Source organism: Strix aluco, chromosome 7 (genome assembly GCF_031877795.1).
Source record: "Strix aluco isolate bStrAlu1 chromosome 7, bStrAlu1.hap1, whole genome shotgun sequence".
In the NCBI taxonomy this organism is placed as follows: Eukaryota; Metazoa; Chordata; class Aves; order Strigiformes; family Strigidae; genus Strix; species Strix aluco.
The window spans coordinates 33,329,529-33,351,450 of NC_133937.1; the positions used below are offsets into that span (position 1 = coordinate 33,329,529).

Sequence of the window (21,922 nt, forward strand, 5' to 3'; positions counted from 1 at the left end):
ATGATAACACTTCCAGGTTTCTTCACCCCTGTTTATGTATATTGCCTCTTTAGATCTGTATGTTCCTTGCTGAATTAGCTTTTTCCAACCACATACAGAGCTTGGCACAAGGAGGTCCTGTCTTTTGGCACTGCAGTAGTTTTAGGCACAGCAGTAGTATATGGACAAGAGGGCCTAAGCAATCTGTTGTCCTTAACTTACCAGGATCTACCATAGCACTCACAGCAGAACACCTTCCAGAATTTTCACAGAATCATCTAGGTTGGAAAGGACCTTGAAGATCATCTAGTCCCACCGTTAACCTAGCACTGACAGTTCCCAACTACACCATATCCCTCACTGCTGGGTCAACCCGTTTCTTGAACAGCTCTGGGGATGGGGAATCCACCACCTCCCTGGGCAGCCCATTCCAATGCCCAGCAACCCCTTCTGGAAAGAAATACTTCCTAATATCTAGTCTAAAATACTAGTCTGTACTAAAATACTAGTCTAGTCCCTCCCTGCCCAGTGCTGCATCCATTCCTGATCACACATCTGGTACAATAACTCTGCAGTATGAGAGAAAATGCCTAATACACTGTTACCTTGGTCTTTGTTTCATTTCTGTGATTAAAAACAAAACTTTGTCTCCTCTGCTGGATGCATTTGTTATCATTAGTTCATTGACTAGTGCATATACAGCTGTTTTTAGCCTCCATTTAAAATGCAGTGAGTTTAAATACTGATGTGTAGAGTGCAGCAGGATAAATAAAAACGTACTTGGGCAAACATACATTTAGTTATTTATTTTTCCACCAGCAGTTTTAGAGAGTTGTGGGTGTTTTTTTAATCTAATCCGTTCAGTCAGCGGTCTCAAGAGTAAAATCTTCTGCCTCAGCTTGGTGTTGCTGCTTGGTCGAGTCTTAAAGCTTCATGGTTTTTTGACACTGCACGGAGTCTGAGGCTTTGATGTCTGAGACTGCTGCCTGCACAGAGTAAATCATATTTTAAAGTTTATCAGTACGAAGAGTGTGCCTTTTCTCAGACATACACACATGCATCCACACACAGTATCTTTCCACTTCTTTTAGCTACCTACAAGTTTCCTTAGGATTAAATGATTCTTTCACTTACTGTTCCCACACAAACTTTGCCATCTTTAATTGAAAGCTCGCACCATTTATGGGATAAGGTAATACATACTTGTGCTTAGCAGTGCCAATTGAGGGTCAAAAGAGAAATGAAAATGTTTTTCTCACTCCACTACTGTAGTCAGTGTACCTGGTCCACGTTGGCTATGTATCTCTGTGTAAAAACTGTTGCTGAAACTGGTGGGTCTGAAGTGAAGGCCAGATCTTGCATCAGCAGACAGTCCAGTGGCAGTGCTGGCTCACTCTGCTCTTAACAGTGTCATGAAATCATAAGTTCCTCCAATGTAAACCTGTAGCTGCCATAGAGACTGATGGTGACTTTTGGTGTGCAGATACAAACAAGACTGGCCTCCAGGGAGCCCGTTTCATGGGTTGGCACAATTGCTGTGTAGCTCCTTTGGTTGCAGCTTTTGCTGTTCCAACTTTGGCTGGGTCTGGGGAAATGCATGAGCCACCTCTCTGAAGCATACAGTGCCACTAGTTGTGAAAGTCCAAGTCTGCCTTTCACAGGCTAATGGAGCACATCAGGGCATGGGATTAGTGGGATTAGCAGGATCAGTGTCTGAATTGTAGCTGTACAAAGCTTTCTCCAGCGTACAGATGACTGCTGGCAGGAAAGAGCTGAGGTTCCCCATGTGAAGGGCAAGACACTGACTAAGCAGCCACTCCTCTGTTACGGTCAGTTTCTCTTTTCCCAGATGGGCTTTATATAAGAAGCAGATAGTACAGTTTGCACGTGCACATGTGCCTTTGTGCCACATTTAAACTTTTTAACAAGCTATTCAAGCCAGTGGCACTTGTGATTGCCTTTGTATATGTCCTGGTTTTCATCCACGCAAGTGAGAGCATAGTAGAGCACAAAGAGATTGTGCAGACTAAAACTAGTGCTGAATTTCTTTACACAAAGTTGTAAATCAAAGAGCAGCGTCCAACACAATTCAGTGTACCTGGCACTGAGGGCTAAATAGGTTATTATTCAGTTCAGTGTCTTTTCAGGAGATGCTGGAGAGGTCGTATCACCAGGGAGAGAGAATATGGAGGAAGGCTGGAAATGGGAGTTTCTGGTGAGTGTACAGTTCAAGTCACAGACACCCCATGCCTGAGAGCCCTTAGAAACCTGGACTCAGAAGAGCTGAGAGAGCAGAACTTCATTCCCAGAACAAGTGAAAAATCTCTTAGTGTAATAAAAAAATTAAATCTAATCCAACATCACCTGCAGTTATGAAGGATAATGTACAAAATCTGCCGTTCCAGGTGCTAATTGCAGTGTGGCATTTCAAGAAAAACTGAGGAATGTAATACATGTCAGTGGGACTTATGCTTCTAAATCCCAACAGTGCTTTAAAAAATCCTCACTGGCCCCCTCAACCATCATGGTTACCACTGCCAATGTCTCCTGTGGTCTTTTGCACCTACTGGGGAATGTCTGGAATTTCTCAGGGCAAGACAAAAAGCAGAGGGGTTTTCTTCTCCTGTTAGTTTTGACAATACTCTTCTTTATCAGTCATTCTTTAAAGAGCTGGGATACTCTCTTTTCAGCATCTACCATCTGCAGTTGTTATCTAGAGGAAAAAGCCAAGTATACAGTTTTTTCTCTCTTTCTTCAGAGTAGCTGCACAGAGCTCAGATGAGAAGTATATTGAAATACATTGGTAGCATAGAGAACCTCCTCCACCTACTCTGTCATCTCAGCATTTTTCCTCCAGCTTCTATTTATCTTCTATGTATAGATTCCCTGAATGAAGAAAATTCTTCAGGAATTCATGATTCAGGCTGTGGGACCAGGAGGTAACTGGGGACAAGGAAAAAAAGGGCAGGTAAAACATAATTAATTGTCTGTACACTGCTTTCCCTTAGCCATCTATATAACTCTTTCCTATGGAAGTATAAATGCTTTGGTATAAAGGTCAAGATATTAGTGCCCTGGGCATGATTCAGACAATCTTGTTCAACTCCTGCTATTGACTCTTTGTATGACCTGAGGTAGGTCCCTCATTTCTCTCTGTCTTAGATCTCTATCTGTAAAATAAGGATAAGCGTATTTCTTCTCCTTCTTCTAGTCTATTTGGACTGTCAGCTCTTTAAGCCTTGGGTTTAGGTGTGGTTGCAAACGTATCCACAGCCATGGCTCTCAAAGGATAATGATGGGAATGTAAATATGGAAGACTGTACATGTGCTTCAAAAGCCGAAACTAGAAGAAACAGCACAGTTTATCTCACTTCAGTGTTACTGATTTTTTGATTATTTGTATTCTTTGTATCAGTTACAACCATGCTTTTAAAATGATAAACTAGGTACGAGCCCTTCTGTAAAGAGCAGGGTGTTCATGATAATCTTAAACCACCTTCAGACCACTGAAGCCAGTAAGAAATGTCCCAGGCAACAGGTTCATTCCTAACTGCAGCTTTGGGCTGTAAGGACTTTCTTTAGAAATGTCTTGCTGGCCAGTGTTTACAACAAGGCACTGGACTACAGAGATCACAGGCTGATCTGGCATTGAATTCCCTGTCGTCCTCAAAGGTACTATAAGAAAGTGTAGCAGAAAGCGGTATGCTATTTAAATTCACAGCAGTAACAGCAATAAAAGGTTTAAATGTCCCCATGAACCAGCTTCTTAATATCTTAATATCCCATCAATGCTACTTCACTAACACCCCTGCTGTAACTGAGAGGAGCAATCAGGGAGATACGGGTTTCAGCAGCAAAGCTGGCCAAAGATGCATTTGCCCCCAAGCCAATTCCCACCTACCTTCTTGCAGTTCATCATCCCTCAGTTGTGTTGATACAACAGTTTATTATTAACAGTTATTTTCAGGCTGTTCATTTCAGGAATCCAGGTTACGGCTCAGCTCCACAAACAATGATGATGGCACAAGTGAGGCATATCAGACACGGGGGTCAGGAGGGCACATGCAGAACAAGCAGCTGGGGAGCAGGGGCTTCCGAGGCTGGGCTTGCTGCTGCGCCAGGATGCAGTGCAATGACCCAAGGCTCACTGCATGCAGCCTGATGTCATCCTGTTAGCTGCACGGGAATGAGTGTATGTGCTGTCCTAAGAAGCTGGGTGCCTAACAAATGCCTAACGCTATTCATGGCGTACAATAGCTGTGCTAATTCAAATCTTCATCTCATGGTATCTAGGAGTTAGAGGCACTGCTAGGAAACATAAAACATCTGGACACATGTGACATACTGTGACAAAGAATGGGGGCCACTGAACATAGATCCTGAGAAATCATAAACAGGGAAGTCAAGTAGGAATAATTATATAAGATAATTAGATAATAAGATTAATTTTTATTTGTCCTTATATTTGTTTCTAAAGGATGAATGGGGATGGTGGCTCACTTTCTGGCTTGTAACCTATAATTTTAACAGTGATTTTACTAAAACATTGTTGAACCTCATTATGCCCAAGTTACCAAAATTGACTTCAATTTGCATGCTTGTGATGAAGCTTATGTTAGATAGGATCACAACATTTATGGTCTCCAGATGGTAGCTGTTTTGATAGATGAAGGTCACATCTTTTTAGATCCGTTTGTTCGGTATCCATAGGCAAATTGGTTGAGATTTGGGGCTGCTTTGAATCAGAATGGAGGCTGAATGATGAAACCTCCCCTTCCATGCAGGACAAGAGGGTAACAACCAGGAGCTACTGAGGATACACTATTGATCAACAGATTGGCCAATGTCAGCAATCTTTTTTAAATCAGAAAAAAAACATACCTGAGGATACATGCTATGAAAATTACTGACAGGGGAAGGAAGTAATTTCACAAGGAGACTATTGCTAAATTTAATCTTCCCAACAGAAACTGTGGAGATAAGGCCATTAACAACCTTCTGTTTCTGCTTCTCTTTGCATTATTTTTCTCTTTCTTAGTTGCAAAGTTTAAGAAAGCATTTCATCTCTTACAAATTATATAGTGTTTCATGCCTATTTGTCTACTTCCATTAGCAAGGGTAGAAAGACCTTTTTGCCAGCTAGTTATCATATCATTAATCCTGGGCTTCTAGGCTTGATTTGACTATTGTGAATAGAGTCACTTCCAGAATCCATTTGAAAATTATTATATGCATGCTTTTCTTGTGCGGAGAAATTGGTCAGCTTTCTGACAAGTGGGGTGCATAACACCAAGTTGCATTCTCACAGGTGGAACACGCAGCCTTAGTGATAGAATCAAAGCCCAGGAGAAAGCACAGGCTGAAGAGAGCAGAACAAGGCTGGATTCTCAGAAGTGACTAATGATAAGAGGTGTCTAGAAGAAGATCTGGCTTTCAGCTAGCTTTGAATGCCTAACCTCTGAAGATTAGAAGCATTTAAGATGTCTCAAACCTGAGCCAAAATCATCTTCACTCTGGAGTTTGCTCACTGATTATTCTCCTCTCTTTGGACTGATGACTTCATTTGTCCCACAGGTCCTTTATCAATGCATTTCCATATCATGCCTGTACTCCTTTCATCTTGCCTCATTTCCTGAGAGAGCTAAACTACTTGGAATTCTTTTCTTTTTCCAAATTGAGAGTTCAAAGGATGAATTTTTAATTAACTATTCCTGATGAGTGGTTTTATTAAATGAACAGAAGGGAAATTGTTCTAATAACCTTCTATGTTGCAGAGAGGGATAGTGAATTTGAGATCTTATGAATAAAAGGGCAGCCTCCCACAATATTAAGAACTTCCCAGAAAAGTGGTATGTTGTTTTCTGCAGAATGATGTGGATGGTTTGGGCATGCTGTTACACTTCTGTTTTGTTGCAATCAAGATGCGCTCCACTACTAAAAACAATGCTCTTCCTTGTTCACAGTGGGGATTGTCGCAGTGTGGTTGCAATGGTTCACTAGAACTAGGACAACTTCTCCATGAAGAAAGACCATAGACATAGATGCATCTCAAGCCTCTGGGTTCAATAAGAGAATATTTGTACAAGAAAATGCAGTATTTGCATGCACTATGACTATTTTGGGGTACCATACATGTTACTTGTGGTGCATCCAGTACAGTTCCTTCCAAGATAATTGGAGTATTGCTGCTATACACTGAGTTGAACTGCATCAATAAACACAGTGGGACTTCCTAAAGCTGTGATGGCGTCAACCATACTCTTGACAAAAGACATGTAGGCTTGGGAAGATTTTCAAATTATTATTAAGATAGATAGGGTCAGATTTAGAGGGTAAGACTACCCAAGAAGAGTCTGTGGTGTATAAGGCTTAGAAGAAAAGATAGTACCTACTCACTAACAGTCACTGGGTCAGAATCCAGAATGCCTGAAAACTTCTCTGAGAAGTCAAAAAAGGGCTGCTAATAGTGGATTTTCATGAGTTAACCTTTTATCTCGTCCTTTTCAAAATGCTGTCATGTAACATGAGTTATATGCTACCAGATAATATTCCTAAAGTGGTTACAGTATGCACCAATGATAGTTATGCTTTTTGTCTGGACTATCATTTTAGAATGTGCTTTAACTGCATCTTCTGTAGGATAGAGCCACTCAGGGAACCTTTCAGAGACATAATTCACTGCATACAATCCATCTCTTATGTGTAGTCATGCAAAAGGAAATAAAAGAAATTAAGAATAAAGGCATCAGTCGTCTTTGAATGTATCCAAATTCTTTCTCCCTGGAGAAGGCGGAAAGACAGTGGTCATAATCTTACTGTAGCTTGTAGAACACTGATTAACACTTGTACATACATTCTCCCTGATTTCAATGATTATTCTATGTGGTTTTTGTGAATTTTGAAACCCTCAGAAGAGGAATTCATTGAGGGTTACCAGCTACAAGGAAATGACAGCTAGGTCAACAGGCATTGCTTTCCAAACCAGCTTCAGCACAGGAATGCAACATGACCATGCCTGGCTTTGGATACAGCCCTGTGGTTTGTACTCCTCCGATGGGCATAGTATGAATCTGAACTTCTTCAGGTCAAGCAGGGCCTGGTCTCTGGGTGTGGAGGTCTTTAAGAAATAAAAATTATCAGTAGGAGACAACACTAGCACAGCACCCCGCTCCAGCAGTGTTTTCCATTGAGAAGCTGGGCAGAGTTGAAGTGTTTTTTCCGTGTATCCCTGTGGTGTGATAGCACTTTAGGTGGGAGACAGGCGCCTTTCTGCTCCATCCAGGGAGCCTCCCAGCATGCAAAAGTGCTTAATGAGCTCTGGAGTCCAGCATGAAGATGCTGACTGAATTAAGTCATTGTCGAGCCTAGGCAGTGTGGAGAGCAAATACTGTGCATCACCTTCTGAGAGACGGGCTCCTAACTTCAATTTGATCCCTATTTAGACTCAACCTTTATGTCCTCATCCATATAATGGATTTAACAGCATTTTCCTGCCTCTCAAGACATCTGGGTAAGCACACAAAGGTGTGTGCCTTAGCACTAATGAGCTCTTATGAATACTGTAAATGAGTACCATCTAGTTTGAAAAGCTATGGGGGTTTTTCTTTATTTTGCTGAAAATAACTGAATCACTAAGGTCACTTTTGAGGGGAGTGTCCCAGAGGAAACTTTATATTTTGTAGGGGAAACAGTGGGGCCGGAACCCATCAAATGTAAAGGTGCATGCATAAATATGCATAGAGCAGTCCAGCATTTTCACCCTGAGGAACCTTTTTGTTTTGTTTTTTGTTTTGTTTTGTTCTCTTTTGTTTTATTTCTTCCACAGCAAGGAGACTTGAGTAGAGGCAGCTGCACTAGGGAGAGACCTGATGCTTCAGGTCTGTCTGAGGCTCTGAACCCCAGAAGTGATGGAGTAATTCCCAGGTCTTTCAGTCCTCCTTTTCTTGTAGAAACAGAGGGTCACATGACAGAAGAAAAAAAAATCCATGTTTCATACTCAAATTATTTAATCCAAATCCACCAATTATTATGATATGTGCTTATGGACTTTGACTAATCTGAAACGTGGTCACATCTACTCTTTAACAGAATATTTTTATTGTGCAGAAGAAGGGACAAACATGAGTTTGAACTGCATACGTAAGAGCAGGCTATACCTGCTTGCCAGCGGTACAGAGGAGCCATTCCTCTCATGTCTGCTTTGTCTTTTGCCCTTTACTCATGTGTGTATTCCTTCCTATGTTTGTGCCCATTACTAATTGTTGATGCAATAAGATGTTAATTTGTGACAGGATCAAGAATCGATAACTCTAAGCAAGAGAGGAATATCATGGTATAAAATGACTAGAACTTAAAATTGCTACTTGGGGCTTGAATCCAATGAACTTTATTGCTTATCACTTGAAATTGAACAAAACACTCTCTTCTTTTCTTGGTTTTCTTTCCTATGTGTTTGAAGTATGATCTTTTGAAGCATCCGCTGCTGTTTATCACAAAACCAGCTGCAGAGCAGAAACATGTGAGATGTACAAGGCAAAATGAATAGAAGTTGTCATTCTTTCTGGTTTGTCTCTTCCTATAGGCTTTCTGAGGTTCCCTTGCAGCGATACCAATCATGTGTGATTATAGTGAGTATGTTTCTGTCTGTATGCTTAGTACCAATTTCCAAACTGAAGACTGTGATTTTATTGTGTATTATTTATAAAGTTCCTGCTAGGCCTAATGCTTGCTTCACAAGAAATCACTGTTGAATATTTGAACTGAACATGTCTCATTCCACTTAACAACCCACTTTATCAGCATACTGTCCACAATAATGCTGAACCATGCCCACTTCACACTGGGGTAAATTTTAACCATTCCATTACTTTGTCAGAAGATTGGCCTTCCTTGTTGATAAACTCCTTCCTAATACCTTGTACTGAGTGTGCCACCTGACAAGAGGGTCAGGGTTTCTTGCTTGCAATTGAATGTTATTTCATCACCGGCATTTTACTCTGGAAACTTTGGACTCTTCTCAGTTTTTCAAGTCAGCAATTGGATCATACTTATTTAGGTCTGGCTGTGCAAATGTATTGATTTGTAGCCTGTTATTGTTTTGTGCCTTGTATTTATGTTGCTCTAATGGACTGAAAGTGTTTCAGAACTGAAGGGGATTAAAATATAGAGCTTTTTCTCTGAGCAAGTGCAGGGAATACTATCAACTTGAAATCTGTTTTAAAATGTGACTTTACAGCATATATATACACTGTTATTTTAAACCTACAGATACTCTGCAATCCAGTAATTGAGTACAAAGCCATGAAAAGAGTAGACAGAAACTAGCATACAGAGAGGAAACAATGAGGTTGGCAACACAAACCCTTGTCAAATGTGAGGAATGAGCTTTGAAACAAGCTCTGACTTTGCCTTAGTGTCACCTGTTTGGTCGAACAATCTCACCCCCTAGCCAGATGTCACCATATGGCCAGTGACAACTTTCCACTAAAGGCCTGTCATGTTTATCGTCTCCATGTACATATGGATAAAAAGCAGTTCTGTGATCTGCCTGTTGCCTCCGAGAGGTGTTTGTGCTCCTTCTTTAAAAGACATGTGTGCCTAGACTCATCCTCATCCTTAGTGCTTTAAGTTTCCAAGCCCAGTTTTAGTGTTTTGAACCCTTGTTCAGCCACTGCCAAACCTGGAAACTGGATCGAGCCTGCATTTTCAGCAGTCCCTAGGTGTGAGGATGGTTTTTGGAGAAGCTTAGGGCTCAACTCTTGACAGTGCTGAAAAAGTCATTGTGCTGTTGACTCAAGCCCCACATGTTGCACCTGCTTTGGCTGCCCACTTATCCAAGGAGCCTTTTCAGAGCATGGCTACACAAATATGAACGTTGTGTCATGCACCTCAACTAGTGAGCAAGGAACGTACTGTTTTGTAATGGTACCAGTCACACTTATTACGGAGTCCTGGTACCCTTAGTGAATGAGGGAAAGGTGCTAATGATCCAGTCATCCCCTCATTCTTGAGACTGCTTAATTTTTATACAATAAATTTGATTATAGGAATTACCACGTGTTTTAAGTTAACCGGGTGCCCTCATATGCATGGCTGGGCTTTCCTAGTAATCCTGTACAGCACATGTGGCTCCTTGCAAATCCCCACAAAGCAATTACTGGTCTTTCTACATATTCAGGAACTGTCAGTTTCAGGTGCAATTAAAGTAAAATTGCTTTCAGTAGATACTTGGCTATGATGACTTTTGCTGGTCATAATTCTCCCCACACTTTGTTGTTTCTTCAGATAAAAATTATATTTCTCTTGTGACCTAGAATCTCAAGCTCATTTTTGACCCAAAGTATCCTCAGAGAGTTATAAAACTTAGATGATATAACAGCACATTACCTAGTAATGAACATTGTGAGAATCAGGCCAGGAAGATGAAGACAAGAGATATGAATTAATGTTTTAATAATCTTCCTCATATTAGTACAAGTCATACAGGCAGGGATCCCAGTAACTGCTGGTGAGCGATACAGTTCCTCCAGTATGGATCAATATTGCTTTATAACTCTCCAAGGAGATGATACTCTAATGTCTGTAAGGACAGATGGTCGCTCAGCTACCAATAAAGTTATAACCTTGTCCCAGCAGTATGGTGCAACTCGGTACTTTGGACAGAACTGCTATTTACAATGCCACAGCTTTTGCTGAAGACACAGGAAGCTGATTAGTTTATTTTTACTTTTATTTAATCCTAGGCTATGCAAGACATTCTTTTCTACCAGTCCAGAGCATTCACTATTTTTATAATGGAAGGTGAGGACCTGTTCAATTTCTGGTAGACTAACACTAGATTTGAATTGAAATACAGTTGTGAATCATGCCACTTGGTTCTACAGTGGTATGATAGAATACCTGTTGGAGCAATATCTCTGACTACTCTCTCCTGGTGTTATCCTTCTCCAGTACAGGAGTCAACCAATATGAGACATTTTGCAGACCTACACAAATGCCAGCCTTCCCACGCATACACATATGCTCTCAGTCAAGATCTGCTGCGATTGCTGCATGGTTGAAATAACAGAAGAATAGTGTCTTGTTCTTGTATCTTAGAATACAAAGAATCTTCAAAGTCTGTGCAAAGACTCTATTCTGACATCTCAAAGTGGCAACCCTAAACACTACAGAACTATATACTAGCAAAATGGGTTTACCCGTTACAAAGAGACTGTCCTCTGGCACTGTGCAAGGTGTAGGACTTTCCTGAATTATTCTTTGAACACAGCTTTTCTCTGGGAAAAACACATCATCTGGTTTTAAAGATTTTGTTCAATGGTGGAGAACACAGTACAAATCTTGTTTACTTGTTCTTATGTTTACTTACCTTCTCTGCTAGAAATGTGACACTTTTCTGTTCTGGGCTGGTCTAGATTTAACATCGAGCCAGCCTTGTTGAAGCTTTGTCTATTGGATGGAAAACCGTCTATTTTCTAATTTCCATTCCTTGTCAGGTACTTACAATCAGTCTTATAGATAATACATAATGGTTTTGTGATGAGATTTACTATTAGCCATGCTTTTCACAGAGTATTAGAATTGTCCTTTTGTCTTTTCTCAGAACCATCTTCAACTTTTCACCACCAGTTTGATGAGATTTACTGAAAAGGGACAATACTGACCCAGATGGTTTCCCAGCCAGGGCTTTCAAAACAGACATGCACGTTACTATCAGTACAGCAACAAACTCTCAAAAGGATTGAATCTCATATTTTTTAAGGACCCAACTGCTCTGAGAGGGGTGCAATGTCACATAAATAGCACTCAATGAAGCCAGTGTGCCTCAGTTGACTCTATTCCTCCATTTGGGTGGTTTAGAAAATTTGGCTTCAGTACAAAAGGGAGTACATCTGCAGTGGCTCTAGCAGATACAGTCTTCTCAGCAAATTTCACTGATGTCAGTAAACCAGAAAATTGGGAACATGGGGCAGTTAGTAGAGAAACTGTTATCACTGCAACCTCCTTTGTTTTCTTTAATATACCCTCTTGATATGTTCTGTGTTCAGAGTTACCTTCCAGTTCATCGGCCACTGTTAGTCCAGCTCCTGGTTCATGAGTGTTTAAAAAAGTCAGTTAACCAATAAAAACCTCAGCCAAGCTCCAAATGAGCATCTGGCATTGGTTGTTTAGATGTGTCTGTGAGTAATGGCAAGCTACGGGAAAGCCAAGCCAGTATTCAGACATTACTTTTTGGCAATGGGTCTTGCTGTGTTATTTCTCTTTTGTATTAACGGAGAGGGTCTGGCTTTTGTTTTTTAACCTCATTGCTTCAATGCTAGAACAGTAGAAATATAACACAAGTTAAAACAATCGCTCTTAAAAGATGTGATATTTTCTTTCATCTCCTGTTTAGTAAGCAGCCTTGGCAGTGCCATTTCATATAAAGAACTGCAAAAGTCACAAGGTCCAGAAATACAATAATTCCAGCAATGACAAAAAAAATGACCTGCTTTGTCTTTTTATTGACTATAAATGTGGTGAAAAAGGCCATTCCACATCCTCAGCTGTAACTAGTTAATTATTTTCTGTTGTTTTTTGTAGATGTTTCTAACCAACATTAAGCAAAATGTACATTGTGGAACAAACCATCCATACAGTATATGCCATAATTACTGTTTAGCAATTTCACACTAGCAAAAATTTATTAAAACTTCACGACTCATTAATAGTAAGTGATCATAATCGCTTAATAGAAAAGGAAACTGAGCTAATGATAGAAGTGCTGATTAATGCTTTTGACCTTAAGACAGGAAGTCAAGTGAAATTAATGTCACTGGGTGTTGAAAGTTATTGTCAAGTGTAGATAGTCTGTAATCATAAGAGACCCCCCCCCCCAACTACACAAATTTTGTGTTCTTCAGCAGAAAAGTATTCCTTTTATATACTGAGTGGCATTTTTAAAAATCTACTGCTACATTGCACAAGATTGTCTCATTTATTATAAAAATTGGTTAAAAAAAGTTATCTAAACATGCATATATATGCTAACTTCAGGAGGAAATCTCACAGCAATACTTAATGTGCTAGCAACCAAGGATTTCTCTCTTTTTTGGTCAACAGGATTTCTTTTATGAGCTCGGGTTAAATATTAGTAAGTGAATAACACAGTACAGCTAACCAGTCAGTTGCCTAATCACATATCAGATACTTGGACACCACCGGACCTGACAGGACGACTGTTTCTACAGCCAGCCGTGTGCCTGGAAAGCAGCTTCCTCAGCTTTGCATCTGGCTGCTTCTGATGCCCACTGGGGCTGTAGCAAGTGGTGGCATTTGAGGTGCAGCAGGCACTGGACTGCACTAAGAGGTCTTGTGACAGCCTTGGGTCAGATTAATGTGGCACTATAACATCTGCGTAGACCCCAATGTGCAAGGGTTGTGATGTCTGAGGTAACACAGGTACCAGGTTGTAAGTGGAGAAGTCTGCTTCAGCAGTAAGTATTTATTTTATTTACATGTGCTTCTTTCTTTTTCTGAAATGAGACATTACTTTAAACCAGAGTCACCAGGACATGCTAGTTCTTAATTATGCCACAGCCCCATGTGCTACATTTAAGGAGGACAAAGGTACTGGAGCCACTCACAAATTGGTCTAATCCCATCCCACTGAAGGGGTGGAATGGAGATGACAGTTTTTTACCCGAGAAGGAAAACTTCTGTCTATATGCTAACTCAGGTTATTAGCACTCCAAAACTCAATTTGAATAATCTTATTTAGATTATTCCACAACTCCATGATGGGCAGATAGGGAGAGACAGTTTCTTGCAAGTACGAGCAGCATCGTGGCCATGTGTTAGTGAGCTTTAAATTCGTTTGACATCAGTCAAAGTCACAGAGGGAAGGACAATCCCTTTCTAATAATGTCACTCAATATTTAGCCTACCTATATTTGTATTAATAATAAAGCCCTCAGGCAGTGACTTATGTGCAGCCATTGATCTGCTCAAAACAGCACTGCAGTATTGACAAATATTGTTTTAGAGACAAATAAAAGCTGAACTGTGTTTATAGCCACCAGATTCTGACCTCTGACAAACAGGCAAATATCACCGCTCAGCCAGGTTAATACTACCTTTGAGGCCTCTCCACTCCAGAATGAAGCCAGCAGTGGATTGGTGAATGTAGATTTATTTTTTAATTTTTGTTTTTATGCTTGTATATCTGTGTGTGTACTTTGTGAGACTTTCACAACTGCCTCTCTTTAAGATTTTTTGCATTAATGTCTCTTTCGAAGGCAAGAGCGATGTGGCACACTTGCAAACCCAGAGATAAATACCATCTGTTTAGCTAACCTCACTGAGAATGTTGGTGGAATGTTGTTCTTTTTTAAAAAAATATATACAATAGCAATTCAGAGGCTTCAATGCTGGGTCCTTCCAAAGCAATTGACTACCAGTCAATTTTATAATGCTACAAAACATAAATGTGTTTTTATTAAAGACTCTGTGAATTATGCTTTCTACCTCAAAGCAACATATTTTCTAGCATCCTCTTTGGAAAAAAACAAACAAACAAACAAAAAAAAACCTTCTGCACAATTACTATGGAGCAACATTTCCAAGTGCCTATTTTGGCTTGTTCCTGGCTGTTGCTCTGCAGTTTTCTGTAATTAATACAGATAAAAAAATTTGGCGATGCAGAATTAGGGGGTGTAATTTGTATTCGGGGCCAAAAAAAGACATGCATATCACCAAAACAATTGAGTTTATTGTTACCAAAAAATTGTTTCAGGAAATCATACTCCTGTCTCTGAATGTAAAACAGAATTCAGGATGAAGCAGACAATAACACAGACAGGTTTTTTTGCCAACACACAGGAGCTGTGCAAGTGTCGGGGCTGGCTGATTGCTTGGGCAGAGTGGTTTGGAGAGCTGTAGGAGCATGCTTGGAAAATGGTTAAGACCACCTTTCAAAATCCATGTCCTAGACAGCTGAGACCCTCTACTGGTTTAATGGCACACTGGAACAGCACCTCTAAGAAAAGTCCTAATGGGAAGCTGGCCAATATCCCCCCTCTAACATGTCTATCATATGCCTGCCTTGAAGATGCCAAACCGCTTTCTTAATATGATTACCAGGGTGTCATTTAAAATGTCTCTGCATAACTCAACCCATTTAACTGAAATAATTCTATAAATGTCATTAAGAGAAGATAACCCTACTTTTCTGGGCATAACTAGACCTTACTAACATTCCTACTGGAAGTCAGACAAATTGCCCAGTGTGGTGGGCATTGTTTAAGACCTAGCATCCAGGACAGTGGTGGGAGACTGAAATTTCTTCATGAGGACACTGGTCCTCTCTGTCACGACAAGAGATTGATGCTTCTTTATTAATGGCATAACATATATATGTGGAAGAAGGGCAATGTGGCACAATGTCTTATGTTTGTGCACCTTCTAGGCAGACCTCTGTTACTAACTTACCCAGTTTGCCTTTGTCCAGCAGAAGTAGCCCTGTTGCCAATTCCTCTCAACCCAGAGGGAAATTGTCAAAGGGAGCATACGTGTGAATAGTAACAATTAAAAGTAAAAAAAAAAAAAATCAACAAAAAATCAACAAAACCTAAAAATCCAACCTAGAGACGACACACACAAAAGAACCCATCTGGCCATGCGTAGCTGGCTGCTTAGTGGTGTTGAACACAGCTTGGTTTCATCTGTCCTCGGAGAGCCTGCTGCGCAGCGAGTTTGTCATGGAGCTGTACCTCTTGTATGGAGGCTTCACTGCTGTCCCTCCCGCCCTACACTCCTCTTTCGCCATGCTGGTGCTGTGGCAGTGTAGAGAAAGAGGGAAAGCAGGTAGAAGGAGAGCCTAATGCTAACTTGTACTGTCAATTTTGATTGTTTTTGTGCTTCACATTCCCCAACTCCGTATCTTTGAAATGGTTAAACACTTGTGAGTTGGCACTGCAAGAGCTGAAGTACCTGCAGCACTTTCTGCATGGGACCCTAATAGCAGCAGAGTGACTCCTAAATCCAAGCAGCCGCAATAGGTGGGCCAGGAACCCAAGGTAAGCTGTTGGACACTCCCATACAGACTGCTGTCTTTCCCTCCCACCTCCAGAAACACAGATCATCTGAGCAGGAAATGATGCCAGGACAGCTAAACATCTCCTCCTGCTTGCATCACCCCATGCGACTCTAGCAGGGCCCTTCTGGAGCTGCCAAAACATGATGGTGAACATGTAGGACTGTGACCTGCTGCTGCATTAGTTGAGAAAGTATTTTTCAGCCCCGACAGAGCAGCCCTTTTATTTTGGATTAATGCTCACTTCTACCACTCCCATCTTTCCTTCTTGCATCCTGCCCCCAAACCTTGCTTTCCTATCTGAGGCAACAGCAATTGAAACTGCTTTGCCTTAAAATAGTAAGAGGCTCTGGCCTGCCCTTTGCTGTGCAGCAGTTTTTTGCAGGCGGGTGTGATTGCTCTTTGCCCATAATAGATTCATTTGTTAAGTCTCGGTTTGAATACGAGTAAACGCTGAAATAATTTTCCTGGTTTCTAGTCATCAACACAAGCAAGCTCATCGTGAAGGCTTGTTTATCCACCCCTTCCAGCACACTCTGCATTTCCGAAAATATCCCCCCCCGCAGACCCTTTTGTCTTCAAAGCCTTTGCAGCTCTTTTGCTCCCATTGTGTGAAAAGAGGAGCAAGCCCTCTCTTTCTGGCCTGGCAGGATGAAGGGGTGGGATGGGTGTGGAGGCGCGTTTGTGTGCCAGAGAGTGAACAAGTATGAATAGGGCCAGCTGGCTACTCTTGTGCCCATCTTACCATCATTTCCATCTGATATTCCCTGCTCATTGTAATTTTGCAGGCCACATTCACTAACACAAAAAGACTAGGGAGCAAGCAAATGCACGGATATTTAAAGGGAAAAGCTTTATTTCTTATTTTCTTAGATCAGAGTGGACTGTAAAACAACAGGGAACAATGAGATCAACCTTCAATAACCTTGTTTTCCTCGTTTTTTTTTTTTTTCTCTTTTTGCCAGTCAAGCTTCCTTTTCTTGGTATAAATCAAAACAGAACAACCAGGAAATTTTTCTCACAAAAACATGCTTTTTAATAAAAAAAAAAAAAAGAAAATAATGTTTATTGAGAGGGATTGTTTTCTGGATATGTACAATACTAATGCAGGAGGATTATGCTAACAGAAAATGCCAAACATCATGAATTGACTTCCAAAGTGCGGACGGTCCAAAGTGTAATGTCCTCAGAGTAATGTCTAAGTCAACAGGAACAAGTAAACAGTGTTTTTATTTTTTTTACAACAAATTACCAGCCATTATGACTGAAGACCTGACACATAATAACCTGCAGTGAGATGTACAGAAATCCATAAGACAACATAGAATTTACACGAGAAGGTAACTGTTTGTATAAGAATTTTGTCCAGAAAATAGAAGCATGTTCTAGACAGATAGTTTTGGAAAAAGATAAGGGAAAAAAAAAAAAAAAGGAAGGAAAAAACCCAAGAAAATACTAATACTGGATATCCTCAGTTCACAGTGAATGCCAGTCTTCCTGGGTCCCAGTGCTACCTGTTACCTTTACCTGCATCCTTTCTGTCTATCCTCAATTAATCCCTTTATTTACTTTTATCCCTTTAATTACTTTTACCTGAGCCTTCCCCTGCTACTTCCTCTTTGCTGCAGCTCTTGTCAGCTTGCACTTTACACAAAAAGTGCAAACTTTGACATACCCTCAGGTCAAAGACACATACACCTTCCCAGCATGAGTGGTACTAATCACAGCTAATCATTTCAGGACTAAGTAATGATACACAAAACATCATACAAACCCCATTAAACAAACTCAGCTACAATAATTTTGAAGGAGGAGAGAGCACAGAGATTCATAATTGCCACCAGTTAAGTTTCCCTTGTGTTGCAGTGCTTTGAAGTAATTTCTTCCACTGCCTGCCTTTTGGATTTGTGGTTTTGTATACCTCACTTCTACTGTGACCCTCCCAGAGAGGAGGCAATATAAAATTCAAGACCATATTTTTGCTTTCAGTTTTCACCTCCACTTACTCTTCTTCACAAGCAGTGTGTGACTCAACTCAGTCCAGTTGAGCACTCCCAACTGTCAGATGCAATCCGCTGTGGGACTTTGTTCCACCTCTAACCGTTCTTACAAACACTCTTCCTGAATTCACTTTCACTTAAGGGGTAGTTTTTGTCCCACCTCAAAGCATGCAGAGGATGTCATTACTAATAATCGGGTCTGGAGGTGTGGGAAGGAAACCCTGTGCTCCCATCAGCTGCGTTTTAGTTAGCATACTCCTGAGAGAATTGCTTCACCTCTCAAAGGGGGAAGAGTTTCCATGGGCCAATTCAGAAAGTCAAAGGAAAAAAAAAGTATGATTTCTTTGTCTACTACCTAGCAGGACATACATTTCTATTTCTCAGCAGTGTGCTCTCTGCAGTGTCTCCTGCTAAAATAAATGTTTGCTCCCTAAACAGTAATTTTTGCATCTTCAGTCTTTCTCCTGTTTTTGACAAAAGCTTCTTTCTGTCATACATATCCTATTCCATAAACATTATCAGGAGAGTACCATGATGTTTTAATTTTATTTTGAAAATTACTCCACAGTTTCAGCAGATTTGTTGGCTTTTATGCTTGAAGGAGTTTACATCTCCCCATGGTTCAGTAAATCTATGGGGTTTAGCTTTTGTACCTTTTAAGCTTCCACCTAAAGACAAGCACAGTGGACAAAATAAAACTATGCTGTGCAGAACAGCTAAGGAGTTGGAGCTAGCAAGCCTGGCATGACCTACTTGTCAGCTTACAGATCTGAAAAGGTTTATTAGTGTGGTCTAAGTGAACTTTGCACTGGCTAGACAGGCCTGGGTGATGAAGTAGACACAACGGCTGGGTACAATAGAGACCCGCTAGTGCCAGCACACCTCGTGTTATCAGGGCATCTGTGGCCAGGCAGAAGAATGCTGCTGCCTGTTAGTGCCCACTGTGGTACTCCTTTTATGCAAATAGCCAGTAAATATGGACTGAGATTACTGACCTGAGTTGGATTTAGGTTACTGAGACTGATACAAAGAACTGGGTGGCATCAGTCAACCATTTTCAGCTCTTTGGTGCTTCCAAGCAGGTCGAGCAAATAAACTCAGAAAAGAGTGGAGTGGGGGCTGTATTTCAGACAAGAATAAAACATAACAGTTTGCACTTACAACAGCAGGACTTTGAATGTCAACTCCTACTGTTAAAGCAATGTCCAGCTGAAGGGGTCACGAGGAGCTTTGCATCATTGATACCAATGCTGGAAAACTGCTTGACATGAGCTGGCCAACATGGGGAGTAGTGTAATGCCACGACGCCACCTCTAATTACTTATGTTTATCCATAACATCAATTCACAGAATGAGTGGCTTGAAGAAGCCTAAAAACAAACATGGCCTCATTTACTGGAAGCTGAATCCCCAAAACTGCTCACAGGAGTTCCATAAGGACTGAAGGCACTGGGCAGGGGGTGTTCAATGCTTTGGAGGACAGAAATCTGTAAGAGGTCAATTATTGTGGTATTTTGGCAGAAGGAATTTGAAGAAAATTACACTTAAATCTATGACTCATCTTCTCCTGGATTCTAGGAAATTCTCCTCAGATTAAAAAGTAGTGCAAAAGAATTAAAGTGTGTTGGAATCACTAAAAGCAGGGGGAAAATGGGCTAAGTGGAACCCTTGCTGAAGTGGGATGAGGTTTGCCTGCTGTAATCTAGGCAGCAATTAGCTCTAAGTGTATTCATGGCAAAGTTCAGCTACTGGCACCTGGCAAAGGTAAAACGGCAGAAACTGCAGCTGCTCTGGTTAAATGTGTTCAGAGAACTTCACTGAGTAGTCTGGATGGTACCAGTTTATAATACCACAATCTATACTGATAAGAAATGCTACTGAGAAATTGGTTGACTGTGCTCTTTTAAACTTCAGATAATCTTTAGGCCACATCTTGACTCTGTTGCTCTGGCTTTTATGAATGATAAAAGAGAAGGAGCATCTAAGTAGGAGTTGCAGGACTTCGCTTCTGATTATTCAGGTGATCACATCTAATATGTATCTATTAAGCACAACCATCCCCTGAAGGCAAACATACTCTGATGAGGAGAACACGAAACAAGGGTGTATGAAAGTCAGGATAATATTGAGTTAAAAATGGGAATTCACCACCCTCCCTGATTTTACCTCAAAAATGGACCCATCGAAATTTCCCAATGAAACTTACTCTTGGAAAAAAAATACTACTTAGTGAGACGTTATCTATTTGACTGAAATTCCAACTGGAAAATACATTAGAAGTATTTAAATATTTATAAAAGATTGTGAGAGTTTAAAACTTTTTAATCCTTATTCAGTGCTAAACTAAATTTTAAATTCCACCCGGGGAATAGCAGCATCATGTTTCAGCTTGTTCTAGTCAAACCAGTGCTAAAGAGATAAAATAGGAACTTGCAATTTCCTCCCCCCGTCAAGGTGTTGGTCGCTCAGTAGAGACATATTCCTGATCACATTTTTTTTCTCAAAAACGAAAGCTGTAATTAAAAAAAAAAAAAAAAAACAAAAAAACCCACAATACTGAGGCAAACCTATAAAGTGGACTGCTGTAGAGTATGGAGAAAATGACCTTCCGAAGTTGAAGGAGAAGCTGAAATAGCCAATAATTGAAATGTCATAGGAGGAACTGAGCTATAAGAAAAAGCAAATATTTAAAGATGAGAAATATTTAACAAGTCACTGTATTAATTTCTCTGTCAGGTTCATCAGAAGCAAATATATTTCTATTTGATGTCAGGGACATCAGGTAAAATCTGACTAACCTCATGGGCATAAAACAACCTTGGAGGTGTCTTTAGCCCAGAATAGTTTTAATGCAAAGTCCCATATATTTTTCAGTGAGGCAGATCCACCTTGGTGTTGAAGACAAACAATTGCATTTTATGAAAGAAAGCTATAATTGCTGTACAAATAACTGCTCATTCTTCCATCTTTTACTACTTGCTCTGAAGGAGCTGCTGTTCTGGCAGAATCCAGCTCTTTTATTACAAGGTAAGTACAAGATACTCCTGTCACTTGACATACACAAGATGTATGTCCCTTCAGGGAGCTGTTCAGAGTTTTGCTCTTATCCTTCACTGGTTTCTCACCATCTCTCCTCCATGGAAATATCATCATGATTAAGCCAACAATCACAAATTAAAATTAGATTGAGATTTCAAGGTGATTCTTTCTCTGTTTTCTTCCTCTCCAGCCTAATGGCACAGGCTTAGCAAATGTGTATACTTTCCTGTTTTCAGTCTGCTGATTCAAACTGCAACATCCCTCAAATCATGAACAGCCTCATATTCAAAAGGTTGGGTCTTAGAGGGACATAATTTTATTGAAAAAAAAGTTTGGGAACAGGTCTCCAGACCGACTCTGTCTATGCAATGCTCTGAAATGCTTAAGAACTCCTGTTCCTCCCAATTCTTCCTAATGACACAGTGGGAATGAAGCTGGTTGATGGCACATGGCCAGTACCCCAGTGAAGATGGATGGTCGGCTCCTGTGCAGTGCTCGCTACCTCCCTCTCCATTCTCTTGAGGCAGTCAGGACTTCAGGGAGCCAAGTCAGTGAAACGAGGGCTGCACTCCTCGGTACTGAGCACGTCACTGCGCAGACACTCCTGTAGGGCTGCTGCCCGCCCGTGGCTGCCACTGCCTGCCCTGGCTCTGCTGCGCTAGGCAAGGGAAACCCTCAGCTGCTGTTATCGTTACTCATACCTGAAAGGTTCACCTTCAGTGCTGCTTTTATTGGACTAGCTTGTGGAATTAATATCTATGCTAAATACTGCAAAACCTTAGCCCTAAATTTCGGTTCAGTCTGAATTTTATCTTTGTGTGCACTACTCTTA

General features: G+C 40.7%; 1 protein-coding gene across 1 annotated transcript in view; it reads left to right on the plus strand.

Annotated features, from left to right (window-relative positions):
• ATRNL1 (attractin like 1) overlaps positions 1-21,390 on the plus strand; it is a 574,237-nt gene extending 552,847 nt beyond the window's left edge. Inside the window, exons 29-30 of the mRNA XM_074831353.1 lie at positions 8,561-8,606; positions 21,281-21,390. Coding sequence (XP_074687454.1) covers positions 8,561-8,601 — 41 coding nt within the window. The 3' untranslated portion in view covers positions 8,602-8,606; positions 21,281-21,390. The remainder of the gene's footprint in view (positions 1-8,560; positions 8,607-21,280) is intronic.
• Positions 21,391-21,922: the final 532 nt, after the last annotated feature.